We start from the raw sequence: 12,883 nt of genomic DNA, 5'->3' as shown, positions 1-12,883 counted from the left end.
AGCTAACACGAGCTAATTGGCAACAATAGAAGCATGTATTAGTTAATGGGGGCCCTGTGTAGTTTTAGATAAGAAATTCAAACTCAGAGTTTTAATATTTACAATATTAATGAGGTAATAATACAAACTCAGAAATACTTATTTTTTCTGTAACTGAATAAACAAGCTGTTCTCAGAGGAAAATAAGGTCCCCAGAACACTGTTTGAAGCTAGAAAGGTGGCAGGGTCCGCCAAATATAAACAGTATGAAACTGTGTTGTCCTTTAAGTTCAGTTTGTTTATTCAGTCATGAAAACAAAGAGTTTGTTTATTTATGTAGTTTCCTTTGGCATTGAGTGCACCTTTAAGCTTGTGATTGGCTTAAAAGGTGGAAAAAATGCCATCATGAAATAAAAACAGACTTCTTCTGAAGGGCGCTTTGATGTAAAAATGTCTATACACGAATCCAGGGAAGTACAGAAAGTAGACAAATCATCATTAATCTCAATAATAGACACTTGTGCTAAAGAGTAAACAATGATCTACTTTTATCTTTACTTCCTACATAATGTGGCTTTTGACAACAATGTGTAGGAAATCAGGAAAAACCTGTGCAGTGTTCAGCTGCTCCAACAGTCGGGCAACTTCAACTTTTGAAAAAAACCTGAATACAAACACAAGCCTCCTGTCTGAGACCACACACTTGAATCTTTGAGCCTGCAGACGACCAGGATGTTTTCCAGAGGTGGATCAAGAATGTTATGATAATCATTACTGATTATTCAATTCAATTGATAACTATAATAGTAATTTTGACCCTCTATTTTACATTTTTTGTTGTCATCCTGATTTAAATCTGTGCAGCTCCACACGTTCACATCTGGAGCTCAGTGTTTTTATCTCTGGCTCCACCAGCACACAAGCATTTCTCAAATGAGACCCATTAATAAAACAGAGTCACAGAAAGTATTAGCGAATGAACTTAAGGTCAGAGTTTGTTTATTTTTCCACAGCCACAGACGGTGAAGGGAGCAGTGAGGGTGCAGGCGAGTTCACAGTCATCACCCTCACCTGTCACACACTGTTAATCCTGCATACAGTAAACATCACTGACAGCCTGGTCTGTTTGACACACTATTTAGTAAATCTAAGGAAATAGAATGCAAGACTTGCTAAAAATATTTATTATTAATCTGATTGACTAAACACTACACATTCATGACTGTTTACCTGTATATTAAAACCGGTCAATTATTTCATAACATGTGAAATACTAAAGGTTAATTTCTGGTGGTCATGCATCCACCAGGGGGCACAGCTGAAAAGGTTTACCTGTACTCAGTAATTTTTACTAATACAAACTGTGTAATTGGTTTGACAAAGCTTTACAATAAAAAAAATACCAGTTTGCTGTAACAATTAGGTAAAAGCTGTGACAGTTAGATGACTCAGTTCAAAACTAGATTTCAGTTCTCCAATTTTTTTTGTACACATCCAGGTCAGTTTACTCGTCATGGTTACTTCTACTCAGTCTGTTGAAACAGTTTTTTCTCCGTGGCTTGGGGGAGCTCCAGTCAGGCTTGAGAAACAGAATTTTTTGGCAGGAAACCTTCATCATAAACTTGAAGCATGAAGTTTGAAAGTTGTAGGGAAGTGAATATGTATAAGTCATGATAGGGTAGTTTAGCTTACTTTACATTTGATTTGAACATCTCTCATGAACAGTCTCTCTTTTTACGTGTATCACTTTTCACTGTGTCAAAAAATACTTCTGTCAAAACTACTTTTTAAAAAAACCTGAACTATATTTGAGACCTCCTGAACTTTCTTTACTTTCATAACAAGTCATTAGAAAGTTTTGGTGTGGGGCCCAGTTATCCAGACTGTGAAACAAAATACATAGTTCTGATTGAAAATATGGCTCACCTCATAAATGAGCAGGAACAAAACCACAGAATACAACTAAAAATGTTTTGTTGTTGGTGTAGATCTCAAGGAACATTTTTGTTCACCTCTGATTGGCATTCAGTGCAGTCTGCAGCCTGCAGGGTGCTGCTAATCTCATCATGGCCACTGAAGCATAGACTACTAAGTATCTCGTCATGAGGAAAAACAGTTAAGTCAAGAATTCAACTTATTTTTTCATTGTGTTATGGATCCCAGAGTCTCCTACTAGAATCTTTGTGTGATTAATTATAAGTGATCGAAGGTAAGCTTTCACTAAGGAGTGTTATTTAATGTACTTACACCCTCTTCACATGAACTTCAGATTTTCAGAATCAAAGTGGCTCAACAGGTTGTCTCTGGCATTGTGTGCCACGTAGATATCTTTTACACATTATCAGGTGGCAGAGATGAAGGCACACACAATACAGAGAACAGGTAATCTGATAAGACATTTGTTTTTGTCATTGTATTGTGAGACTTATACAAATCACCATTTTGTTCATAAGATTAAGACCTTAAGGGCTTACATTTCTGTATATACTGAAGGGGTTGAAACAAGGTCACAAACACACACACTCTTTAATCACCATTTTTCAAACTATGCATTTGCAGCAGCTTTTCAGTGAATAACTGCTTTGACCTATTTTTTTTTCAGAGAGAAATAAAAGATGATGATGTAAGTGATGCATCTTGGTGCTTAGGGAGATGTTTATGGTTTAATAGCTTAACCATTGCAGGAACTGGATTTTTTTAATGTTCTGATACATCGGACTTTGTTGGATGATGCATGTGGGTTACGAGGCACAAATTATGTTAGGAATTTTAGCAAGACATGCTTGTAGACTGCATTTAAAGTTGATATTCTGGAGACTGAGTAAAATGGTACTGAGGTGAGAAACAGTCATTACCTCAGATAAAATCATATTTATTAACCATATACTTTGAGTATTTTACAAAGTCAGAAGCCAGTAACTGCAATAGCATGCGTATACTGAAGCATAACCTCGAACTGATATGCATAATTGAGAGGATGGTCAGTTGGGAGCAAATTTCTAGGGAAGGACTGCAGATGTATGCAAGCGCCTCTTCATTCCCTCTGGTTTTTCAGACAACAATCTCTGAAATCTGAATTTGAAGCCAACATCTTTCAATAAATTGTCCAGATGACAATCCTTCCTCCCAGATTAAGTGTCTTATCCACTCTGAAGAAGTGGTTGTGTCGCCTTCTTTGTCACCAATTCAGTTTTCTGCCATGACAGATGCCAGTCCAGATTTTAACATTTTCATAAAGAAAATGTTCTTTTAAATATTACATTTAAAATGACTAGTTCATTTAAAAACTAGTTCAGCTTTATCAGGGGCAAAGTATCTCTGTTACCACAAACATGGAGTGTGGTCAACATGTAAAAAGAGTCTATTTATTGGATTAAACAATATTTTACAAATAAAATACATGTCTTCATTAGGTTTAGATGTCCTCTTGATTTTAATTATGACTTTATATTTCTATTAAAAAAAATCTGATGTGTTAATCGCCCTTTTCAATTCATTTCTTTGTTGTCCTCTTCTTTTTAATTGTTCGATTAACTTGTGTAGGCCCATTTGCTGATTGATTATATAAATTCAAGAAGTTGGGGAAAATGTCTTTCTTCTCTTTTACAGGTTTTACGGTAGATATATCCCAGAACCGGAAGTCGCCGTGACGACTTCCTTGGCAACGAGAAGCTTGCTCTGCGGAGTATTTATTTATAGCATGTAGCTAAACGCACCCATGGAAAGATGTTTCTGATTGGCTTATGTCGTTTTAAAGTTGTTTTAATTTATTAGAGGCATTTTCTTTAGATACAGTGATGGAAATTAAGTTGTAACAAGCGACGTAGGAGATATAATACGAGCTAACTGTCAAGTTAACATAAGCTATGTAGCTAATGCTAATCAGCTCGCCGTAACGTTACTTTACTTTGCTGTTGACAGCAACATGTCTCTTTGACGAAATGAATTCCCGCCAGTGGTGTCGTGCCGTTCAGATATTTCTCGTCTTGTGTGGTCGTTTGGCAAACGCAGCCACAGAGTCAGGGGTCACTTCAACCGTTAACTCGACCCCTACCGCCGGGGAGTCTTTCAGCTCACCAACCCCTGCTCCGGGCGGTACCGAGGCCGTGGACTCGGCCAGTGTTGGCACCACTGAGGCAGCTACCCTCAACTTCACTCAGGACTCTCCAAACACGACGCTGACTGTGTCTGAAGCTCCCGCTGTGGCCACCGAAGAGCCCCCTGCAACCACTGCCCAACCTCTGGTGACTTCAGAGGGTACCTTACATCTCTTCTTCATGTTATTGAGTGAAACTGTCAGTCCAGCTGCCTTTGTTTTTATTCTGCAACAAGTCCTTTGTTTAGGCAAAGTGTCTCCAATGTACTATATGATCCATCAAACTGCCCCCCCCCCCACTGTTCAAGTCAAAGAGTGAGGAAGAAAGTTGGCATCACTTAATGTAATGTGAATAAATCATTAAAACATTACCTCATCTGTGAACATGTCTGTCTGAGTAACATCGGATAAATGTACACTGACAATGTTGGTTGCTTATCAATGAAGACAACAACTCCCATGATCCCACACTGCTACATCTTTTGTTCTGGTTCAGAGTCCCCTAGTGGCCGAAATTACATACTGTGCATTTAAATCAGTGAACCTGGTAACACACTTGACTAACACAAGTCTTTTCTGTTGTCGTCCAGGTTGTCTCTGTGATTTAACCCCTGATTTCTGTGACATCGGCTGCTGTTGTGACAAAGTTGATTGTGGTATCACGAACTTGAGCACCGTCTTCACCGGATGTCCACAGAAATACATGTAAGTCTTCTGCACACGCTCTGATGTTAAAGCACATTAGAGGCAGATCATTTGCCTTTAAAGAAACCATTTTATTTTACAGATCAGGAGTCTGCATTGAGAAATGGTTGATGTTCAGGGCCAACGTGGATTCGTCTCTCATCACCGTGACCGATTCTTTGTTTTGCGTCCGAACTGAAGGTACATAGATGCAACGAGAATATAATAATTTAAAAGACATTCTATAGTTTATATTTAAATTAATTAACATTAATCAGGGCTATCACCAGGGGAATCACTGATTATATTACAGCAAATGCTATAAGAGCGACATATAAGTGTCCTCCACTAATGCTGTTAAAAAATCTCCATTTTTTAAAAACTTCTCCCAACAGAAAAAGCACCCCGGTCACTGCCAGCTCTACCTCAGTATCCAGCCTTAGGGGACTCATACCATTTCTCACCTCCAGCACCTACAAGCATCAGACACAGCAGAGGTTTCTACAGGGTAAACGATAGTGATTTTCTTTTAAGTTCTGATAGTAATAAACTCTTGCGATGTAAGGGTGCTAGTGTACTGTGGGTATTTTTTGTAGGTCGATGATGTCATCCAGACGTACTTCTCCAGCTCGTCTGTACGGGGCCTCCTTCGTCAGCCATCTCCAGGGGCTGCTGCTGCATTCTGTGTCAATCGCAACCCTGCAAGTAAGTTCACACCAAATGATGTTAAAGGGACAAAACACATATAATACTGTGCATAATGTTGTGCCTGTATATCACAACCATATTAAGCACTGTAACTCTTATTTCTAAATGCTTTCTGTTTTTCTCTGCTTGCAGAGTTCATGAGGTCTGTATCTCTGTCTTGTGCCCGCATGTTAACTCCTCAGTCATGCACCACAGACCCAAGTCTCAACGCCCGCTCCTACTTCTCCGACCTGAGTCTGATCAAGGTCAGCTAGTCTGCCAGCACTAAACGCTTTTATGTAGATGATTACTGTAATAATCTCAGAGCAGATGCTAACATCAGCATTTTTTTAATTACAGGTTCCAGTAGTGGAGACAGCACTAGTGTCAGACTTTCTGGTAAGTCACCGACTGTACATACAGCTCAAAGCCACGCATGATAATAGCAGAAAGGCTGTAAATTTGCACTGTGCACAAGTTGATCAACAGTCAGTCAACACAGAACGTTTCTCCTGCATGTCTTGAGGCAAAAATTTTCATAAAGCACAATTTTTTGCTCATTCAGTAAGCTGACACGCTCATTGATATTTCATTTTTTATTCTATGTATGATAACAAGTCAGAACAACTGATAAACTGTACAATTAACCCAAATAGTTAATGCCATGACTGCAAGAAGTTTGTGTAAAATGAGCGACTTGGATGGATTTTGTGAATATAAATTTCTTTATTGCATCGTTTCCTGATATTTTTAGGAACTTTTTCCTCAATTCTCTGTCTGTATTATGTTTATTTTAAAATTTTTACAATCATACACACTTAATTGGCTTCTTTATTAAGAGTTAATTCTATTTAAAGCTGTTTTTTCTTCGAATGTAAGGAGCTTTATTCACTCGTTTCAGGTCCCAGTTACCCCGCTGTCTGAGTGGCCTGAACCAAGCAGAGAAAACAACTCTTGTGTCAATGTGGTGAAAAAGGTGCGTAGGAAAGAATTTGTGGGTTTTTTTCCCCTCCCACATTTGTCTCATAAATCACAAATTGTCTCCTACAGGTGGAGTTTATCATAGGATACAATGGCAGAGGGGAGCTCATGAATGCAACAGTGAACATGGTCTTAGCTGATGTGGATCCAAATCAGTTGCTGTTGCAAACACACTCTGTACTGTTCAAGGTAGCCTGTTAAAGCCCCAGATTTCACCATTAAATGAGCTACAGATTCGAACATTCTGATTAATGCCATTTCTCTCCTCCAGCTGGTGACATCCAGTCCATCCTCAAGGGGACCGATTCCTGCAGTCGGACTCAGAGCTGGATCTCCTGTCATTGGTGGCTTTGCTGGAGAAGTGAAGCCTGTATCCTCACAAATAACATCATGAACTGCTCTTAACGTTTCATTTATCCACGAAGCTTAGAGCCATTTAATGCATCGCAGTTCCTTGACAGCGAGTTAGCTGAGGACATTGGGGGTGTCACAGAGTGGGGAGTGTTCCTCTGACCCCAGCAGGCGAGCACCCATCCTCTTCACACACAACACCATCACTGGTTGCACATTCAGGTGAGTCTAGTTTTAACTTATGTGTCTTACATAAAGGGTAGAGGTGCAAGATTGAATTGTATTCCATCTTGTCATTTCCATGCGCTGTTGAGGTCCTCAACTGGTGACTGCTCAGAGCTGCGATCCCAGATTTACGGGATCTTGCAGGGACTTGCTACGCCCGAAGTGATCGCCATGAACTGGGGCTCCCAGCCGGACTGGACAAGAGTCATCACTCAGGAGTGTCCTGTCAGCATGCAGGTACAACTTCATCAGGAATGAAGAAAAACAGTCTTGCAGATCATTACACTTGAATGAGAAGTCCTTTACAGCTGTTTGGCTCTACTATCTTGGATGTAGTTGTATAAACGGAGCAGTGGTTTGAATCTATGATCTTGTGTTTCTCCTATTCACAGTCATGTATTTTGTTCCCTTTCTCAGGAAACATGTGAATCAGGCTGCATCCTCCCCAACTCTCTCTCCATCCAAATGCTGTGGGCTCGCCAGGGTCTCCTAGACCTTCCCCAGAAATACATCCTGGGGGGCAAATACCTTTTTAAGTGTCAAAAATTTAAGGTAGGCACACATACTCTGTTATTGTGAAGCCAGGATCATACACACACATGTAGTTCTCCTCTATGAAAAGTGTCCAAACACTCTCCTCTTGTTTTTCTTTTTTCAGTGTCCTATGACATCCCCTATCGCTCTAACCACTGAAGTGACATTTGTCGACATTACAGTTTACCCAGAACCCCCCAGGGGCTCCCCTCAGCCTAACTGGAAGTTTCCATTTGGTTTCTTCACCAGAGGCACAGCTGAGCTGGACGGGCACTTTATTGTTAACAGCAGTGATGCTGAGAAGGTCACATGGAGTTTAATGCTGTTCACAATAATGTTACTAACAGGATTAGAATTCTTCACCAGGTAGTCGGGATTGTTACAGAGAAGCAGCTAGAGAATTTCTAAAGTTTTGAGGGTTTCTTATCTTGAGGAAAACGTTGTAAAGAAACTATTTTCACTGCGTGATTTTTTACAAAATAAAGAGTTATCCATTTGAACAAAACACCTTAATTTATTCTTTTGTACATTTGCAGGAATAAATACATTTTTACAAGATTTTTTACGTGGCCTTATTTCACTGAGGTAAAGACGCATTTCTTGCACACAGCTCCCCTCCTCTCTCCTCCTTTTGGTACGATTGTTTTCCTCTCCTCTTTTGTTCTGTGTGGCGTACGTAGTTGAGGAGATGGACGATTGCAGCTGGAGTGATGCCTTGCAAACGTGTGGCAGCACCCAGCTGGAGGATAAAACACGGTATTAGTTGCATATAAATTTTGACAGAGTTGACAGACATATTGGCTCTTCTGCAGGTAGAAAGAATGATTTTGGAAAGTAATAAATACACTATACACTGAATGTGCAGACTCACAGTGCTGGGTCGAACTCTGTCCAAAATCTCTCTGACTTCGTTGGAAAGTGACACCGGCAGAGAGAAATAGTCTATGTCCTGTGGCAGAGACATGTTCTCCTCCTTCTGGATTCTCTCAATCTCTAACCTCTGTAGTTTACAGTGTGGCTGGTACACGGCTGAGCAACAGGAGAAATGTTTTATTGACAGGGAATTAACTGTTGTGGCAACATTTAGGGTCAATGCAGAGGTATAACTGAGCCAACTATTATAATTACCCTCTATCTTGAGTCTTTGTGAGAACTCCATGAAAGGTGAAAGGCACTCCGGGAAGGCAGATGCCAACATCTCAAATGTGACATCATTGTACTGCAGCATGTTCATACCACTGAAGGAAGGAGCCACGAATTAACAGTCAGGACCAAAAATCGACCACAGGTTATACTTATACGTTTTAAAATCTTCGTCACTCACGTCAGGGTGGTGTTCTTAGTCTCACTTATATAGATGTTGGGCAGCTTTTCTCTCCAGGTGGGGGTGGACATAGTGAGAGCCTGAAGGGCTTCCAGTGCATCCTGCAGACTGTCCCGCACTCTCACGGCCTCCTGGTAGCGTAAAGAGGACACACATCCCACCTCCTCAAACCCTGAGGGAGGAAAAGGTTTGGAATGAGTTTGGGCTTTTAGGGAAGGTCAGAAGTGCACTGGATTTATAACAAGACCAAACGAGAGCATCATTGCAAAAACAATTCAGCTCAATCGTTTCATCTTGATTATCTTGTTGTAGTAATTATTGGAAACCAATATGGAAATTAAAAATAAAATCAGAAATAATCACCAAGCATGGACTGTGCCTACCTTTCAGAGTAAGACGGAGGTCAGCGTTGTCCGGCCTTAGCGAGGCTCTGAACTCAGCCCGGCTGGTGAACATGCGGTAGGGCTCTGTGACGCCTCGACTCACCAGATCATCAATGAGAACGCCGATGTAACTCTCTGTACGAGACAACATCACTGCTGGCATGGAAAGCGCCCAGCGGGCAGCGTTCACCCCCGCCCACAGGCCCTGTACAAACAAGATGTCGTGTGTTCCTAAATACTACACAAACTAGATCCCCAACATTTTCCATGAGGAGGAAGGATCCACCCTCCACACCTCCAACTGATACAATCAGCAACAAGTAATACCTGTTAGACAGAAAGTTCCTCAGATTACACCTGCTGTTTATTTAGAATTTGATCAAGAGGTTCAACAAGCTCATTTGCTCATGTGAGTATACAGGATGATCTGTGCTTCCAGCTGTGTGCACATGTGTGTCCACCTATGTGATGGAGTGTGGAAGCTACCTGTGCAGCGGCCTCCTCGTACCCCGTTGTTCCGTTAATCTGACCGGCCAGAAAGAGACCCTGGGTGTTTTTCACCTGGAGGGCAGGACTCAGCTGAGTGGGACACACAAAGTCGTACTGCACGCCGTAACCTGGAAGAGCCCAAAACACAAGAAACATTCAGGGAACACTTTAGTGTCAGATCTGTGACAGCAGGCACTTAAACAGGACTCAGGAGGTGTACCGGGTGTGTGGATCTCTGCTCTGTGCATGGCGGGGATTTCTCTGATGAGGCGGAGCTGCACGTCAGGGGGCATGGTCATGGAGAGACCCTGAGGGTACAAAAGGTCAGAGGTCAACCCCTCAGGCTCTAGCCACACCTGGTGTCGACGGCCCGGAAAGCGAAGCACTCGGGACTCAATGGAGGGGCAGTACCTGTGAGAACCGATAACTAGAGTTCAGAACACACTGTGTACAATGTTTGACATTAACACGTTTGTGTGTGGGTTTACCTGGGACCCTTGGCGTCTTCCTGTATGTGACAGTTGAGATGAAGACTCTCCATCACCACTCTCTCTACACCAGGAGTCGTATGGGTCAGGTGGCAGGAAAGCTGGTCTTCAGGCTTAAGATGAGTTTAGTTTAGACAAACTAATTAATTAATCGTGAAACAAACAAACAAACAAACTGAAGCATTTTATATAAACTCTACCTTGCAGCGCGTGTGTGTATTAAGGAAGCTGAATGGAGTCGGTGTACTGTCAGAGGGCAATTCTGCAGCCAGGGAAAGGTCAACTGAGTCCTTCACAATCCTGGGAGGGGTACCGGTCCTCAGCCTGCCGATCCTCAGCCCCAGCCTCTCCCTCAGTGTCTGGGACAGCCCAGCACTCGACGGGGCTTCTCCAATCCGACCCCCTGGCGACGAGGTTTGGCCCATGAAGAGGGAGCCAGACAGGAACGTACCGGTAGTGAGAACCACGGAGCTGGCTGAGATTGGTTGGCTTCCATTTGCTGAGAAGACGTCAACAGAAATGGAAAATCATAAACTGATTAGCTTACTTTTTCTTCTAATTGTCAGCATATATTGGAAAATGTGTGCATTTTGCAATAATGTAAGTCTGGCTGAGATCGATATCAGATTTCAAACTCCAGCCTGATATTCCGAATTTAGTGAAGACACAATTTCATCTACTGACAGTCATGAACGTACAGGTTGGTTTCCTACTAGACTGACTAATAAACAAAGACAACATAGCCATGATTAATGAGAATTTCTTGGTTGAATAGTTTAATTTAATCCTCTAATCATAACAACAGGATAAAAAGCTAAATACTGGCTAATCAGCCCATACCCAAACATATCCCAGTGACTCTGTGGTGTCCCGGCTCCTCTGGGTTTGGTTCTGTCACCAGCAGCTCCTCCACTGAGCCCTCCAACACTGTCAGCCTCGGAGTGGACAGCAGCTCAGACTGAATAAGAAACAGAAAGGCATGAACATAGTTGACAACATTTTCTGAATCATTCACAGAGAAAAAGGAAACCTTTTACATCTGTGTACCTGGATGAATTCACGGTAGAGCCGGCGGTCCAGCTGGGCCCTCGGGCCCCACACAGCAGGGCCTTTTCTACGATTCAGGATGGAGAAATGGATCCCAGCCCAGTCTCCTGCTCGACCACACAGCCCATCCAGGGCATCTACCTCCTTCACCAGCTGGCCCTTCCCCACTCCTCCCAGAGAGGGGTTACAGGACAGAGCGCCTAGAAAGAAAAATAAGTCATCGGTTAAATTCACCAAAACCTGGCACAAAAACTAACTAGATGGACAGTATGCAGGCTCTTCATTGAAGCCCTTCCTCTTACCGATGGTGTGTATTTTCTGTGTGACCAGGAGCGTCTCAGCTCCCACCCTGGCTGCTGCTGCCGCCGCCTCGGTCCCCGCGTGACCCCCACCCACAACAATGACATCATACTGCTGTCGAGCAAAGTGACTGGCACGTCTGGAAACCTGTACCAGGAAACTCTGCAGGGTGGGAAGCTTCTTTGACAACATGTGAGACGCACACCTGGAGAGGGAGGGTTACAGAGTAAAAACGGCTTTAATATTTACTTTAATAGAAATGACTTGATAGTACGATGGGATATGACTCCATATTTTGATATTTGCGCTGCTCTCATTGCTTTACATGCTGCTGCTGAAGGGCAAAGTAATGAAAAGGAAAACAACTAATGCAGTTGGTTGTATGGTGGTCTGAGGCTTAGTGATTCATTGAGATATGAATCAATCACTACAATTGAAAGGAAATATTAAGATTTAAAGGGGCACTCCGCAGATTTTAGTGCAGTTTGTTCATCAAAACTACTACTGTAAAAACTACTGTGTCATATTTATGTGACACTTTCCAAACGTCAAATGATATTTAATTGAAATTGATCCTAGTGATGCCATCAGGAGTCAAAAGAAAGACACATCTGGATGAATTATGGGAGATGTAGGCTTAAGCATTACTGAAGCTTGATCCATAGTATGGACTTGATACTGAAACAGATTATCAATGTAGCAGCACTATGAAATTTGGACCAAATCATTTCTGTGTATGTTTTGTTGTCTGTGTAACACGTCCACACAAACCACCGCAGCTTTAGTTTTTAGTCTTAGTCCTTTAGTCTTTCTTTACATTACATCGGACAGAAGGAAACTTATTTCACAAGAACATTTAACTTGCATCCATTTGAACGCATGTGTGTGTACGTCGCAAGTAACATATTACTTAAGAGTATTACAAAAGGTAACGTTACTTACGATTCCGGCAGCTGACGGAGGAGGTCTTGTGTTTAAATTCAAGGGTGCTGGCAGAAAAGAGCGAGATTTACAGAAATGTCCTCGGCAACATTATAAAACTGTTCCTATGTGACGCAGACGCTCTTTATGGAGGCCGCCATGCTGTGTGTAGCCTACAGTCGTAATAACGGGTGTATAGACGCACTGACAAAGTTGTTAAAGCCAGGTCAAGCCGATTTGCCTTGACAGTACCTGTCCTTATAAAGTGTAAATGGATTAATGAATAAATGACTAAATGAAGCGAGGGACAGCGACTCTGACATAAAAAGGTGGCGTGTGAAGGTTGAATAAATATCGAGGTGGTACAAAACAAACAAAAACAACTTTGATGTTT

General features: G+C 41.9%; 2 protein-coding genes across 2 annotated transcripts; one reads left to right on the top strand and one right to left on the bottom strand.

The window, feature by feature from the left end:
- Positions 1–3,656: 3,656 nt before the first annotated feature.
- LOC141015850 (tectonic-3-like) lies at positions 3,657–8,095 on the top strand. Its single transcript, XM_073490066.1, has 14 exons — positions 3,657–4,236; positions 4,666–4,780; positions 4,863–4,960; positions 5,155–5,267; positions 5,356–5,464; positions 5,600–5,712; positions 5,807–5,845; positions 6,348–6,422; positions 6,497–6,616; positions 6,699–6,797; positions 6,897–7,000; positions 7,093–7,240; positions 7,421–7,555; positions 7,662–8,095. The coding sequence occupies exons 1-14, from the start codon at positions 3,921–3,923 to the stop codon at positions 7,905–7,907; spliced, it is 1,830 nt and encodes a 609-aa protein (XP_073346167.1). The 5' UTR covers positions 3,657–3,920; the 3' UTR covers positions 7,908–8,095.
- Positions 8,032–12,670, bottom strand: mto1 (mitochondrial tRNA translation optimization 1). Its single transcript, XM_073490065.1, has 13 exons — positions 12,511–12,670; positions 11,571–11,773; positions 11,269–11,468; positions 11,062–11,179; positions 10,422–10,720; positions 10,222–10,334; positions 9,954–10,144; positions 9,731–9,861; positions 9,245–9,449; positions 8,862–9,033; positions 8,666–8,775; positions 8,409–8,566; positions 8,032–8,276 (listed from the first exon to the last, which is right to left on the bottom strand). The coding sequence occupies exons 2-13, from the start codon at positions 11,758–11,760 to the stop codon at positions 8,115–8,117; spliced, it is 2,049 nt and encodes a 682-aa protein (XP_073346166.1). The 5' UTR covers positions 11,761–11,773; positions 12,511–12,670; the 3' UTR covers positions 8,032–8,114.
- Positions 12,671–12,883: the final 213 nt, after the last annotated feature.

This window comes from Pagrus major, chromosome 20, assembly GCF_040436345.1.
Source record: "Pagrus major chromosome 20, Pma_NU_1.0".
Taxonomy (NCBI): domain Eukaryota; kingdom Metazoa; phylum Chordata; class Actinopteri; order Spariformes; family Sparidae; genus Pagrus; species Pagrus major.
The sequence above is the reverse complement of the archived record's forward strand: the minus strand, read 5'-3'. Positions and strand labels throughout refer to the sequence as shown.

Coding starts and splice junctions, on each gene's coding strand:
- mto1 (XM_073490065.1), bottom strand. CDS start 11,760: ATGTTGTCAAAGAAGCTTCCCACCCTGCAGAGTTTCCTGGTACAGGTT. Junction 10,721..11,061: donor AGTCACTGGGATATGTTTGG/GTATGGGCTGAT, acceptor ACGTCTTCTCAG/CAAATGGAAGCCAACCAATC. Junction 8,776..8,861: donor ACTAAGAACACCACCCTGAC/GTGAGTGACGAA, acceptor TCCTTCCTTCAG/TGGTATGAACATGCTGCAGT.
- LOC141015850 (XM_073490066.1), top strand. CDS start 3,921: ATGAATTCCCGCCAGTGGTGTCGTGCCGTTCAGATATTTCTCGTCTTG. Junction 4,961..5,154: donor GTTTTGCGTCCGAACTGAAG/GTACATAGATGC, acceptor TTCTCCCAACAG/AAAAAGCACCCCGGTCACTG. Junction 6,798..6,896: donor TTGCTGGAGAAGTGAAGCCT/GTATCCTCACAA, acceptor ACAGCGAGTTAG/CTGAGGACATTGGGGGTGTC.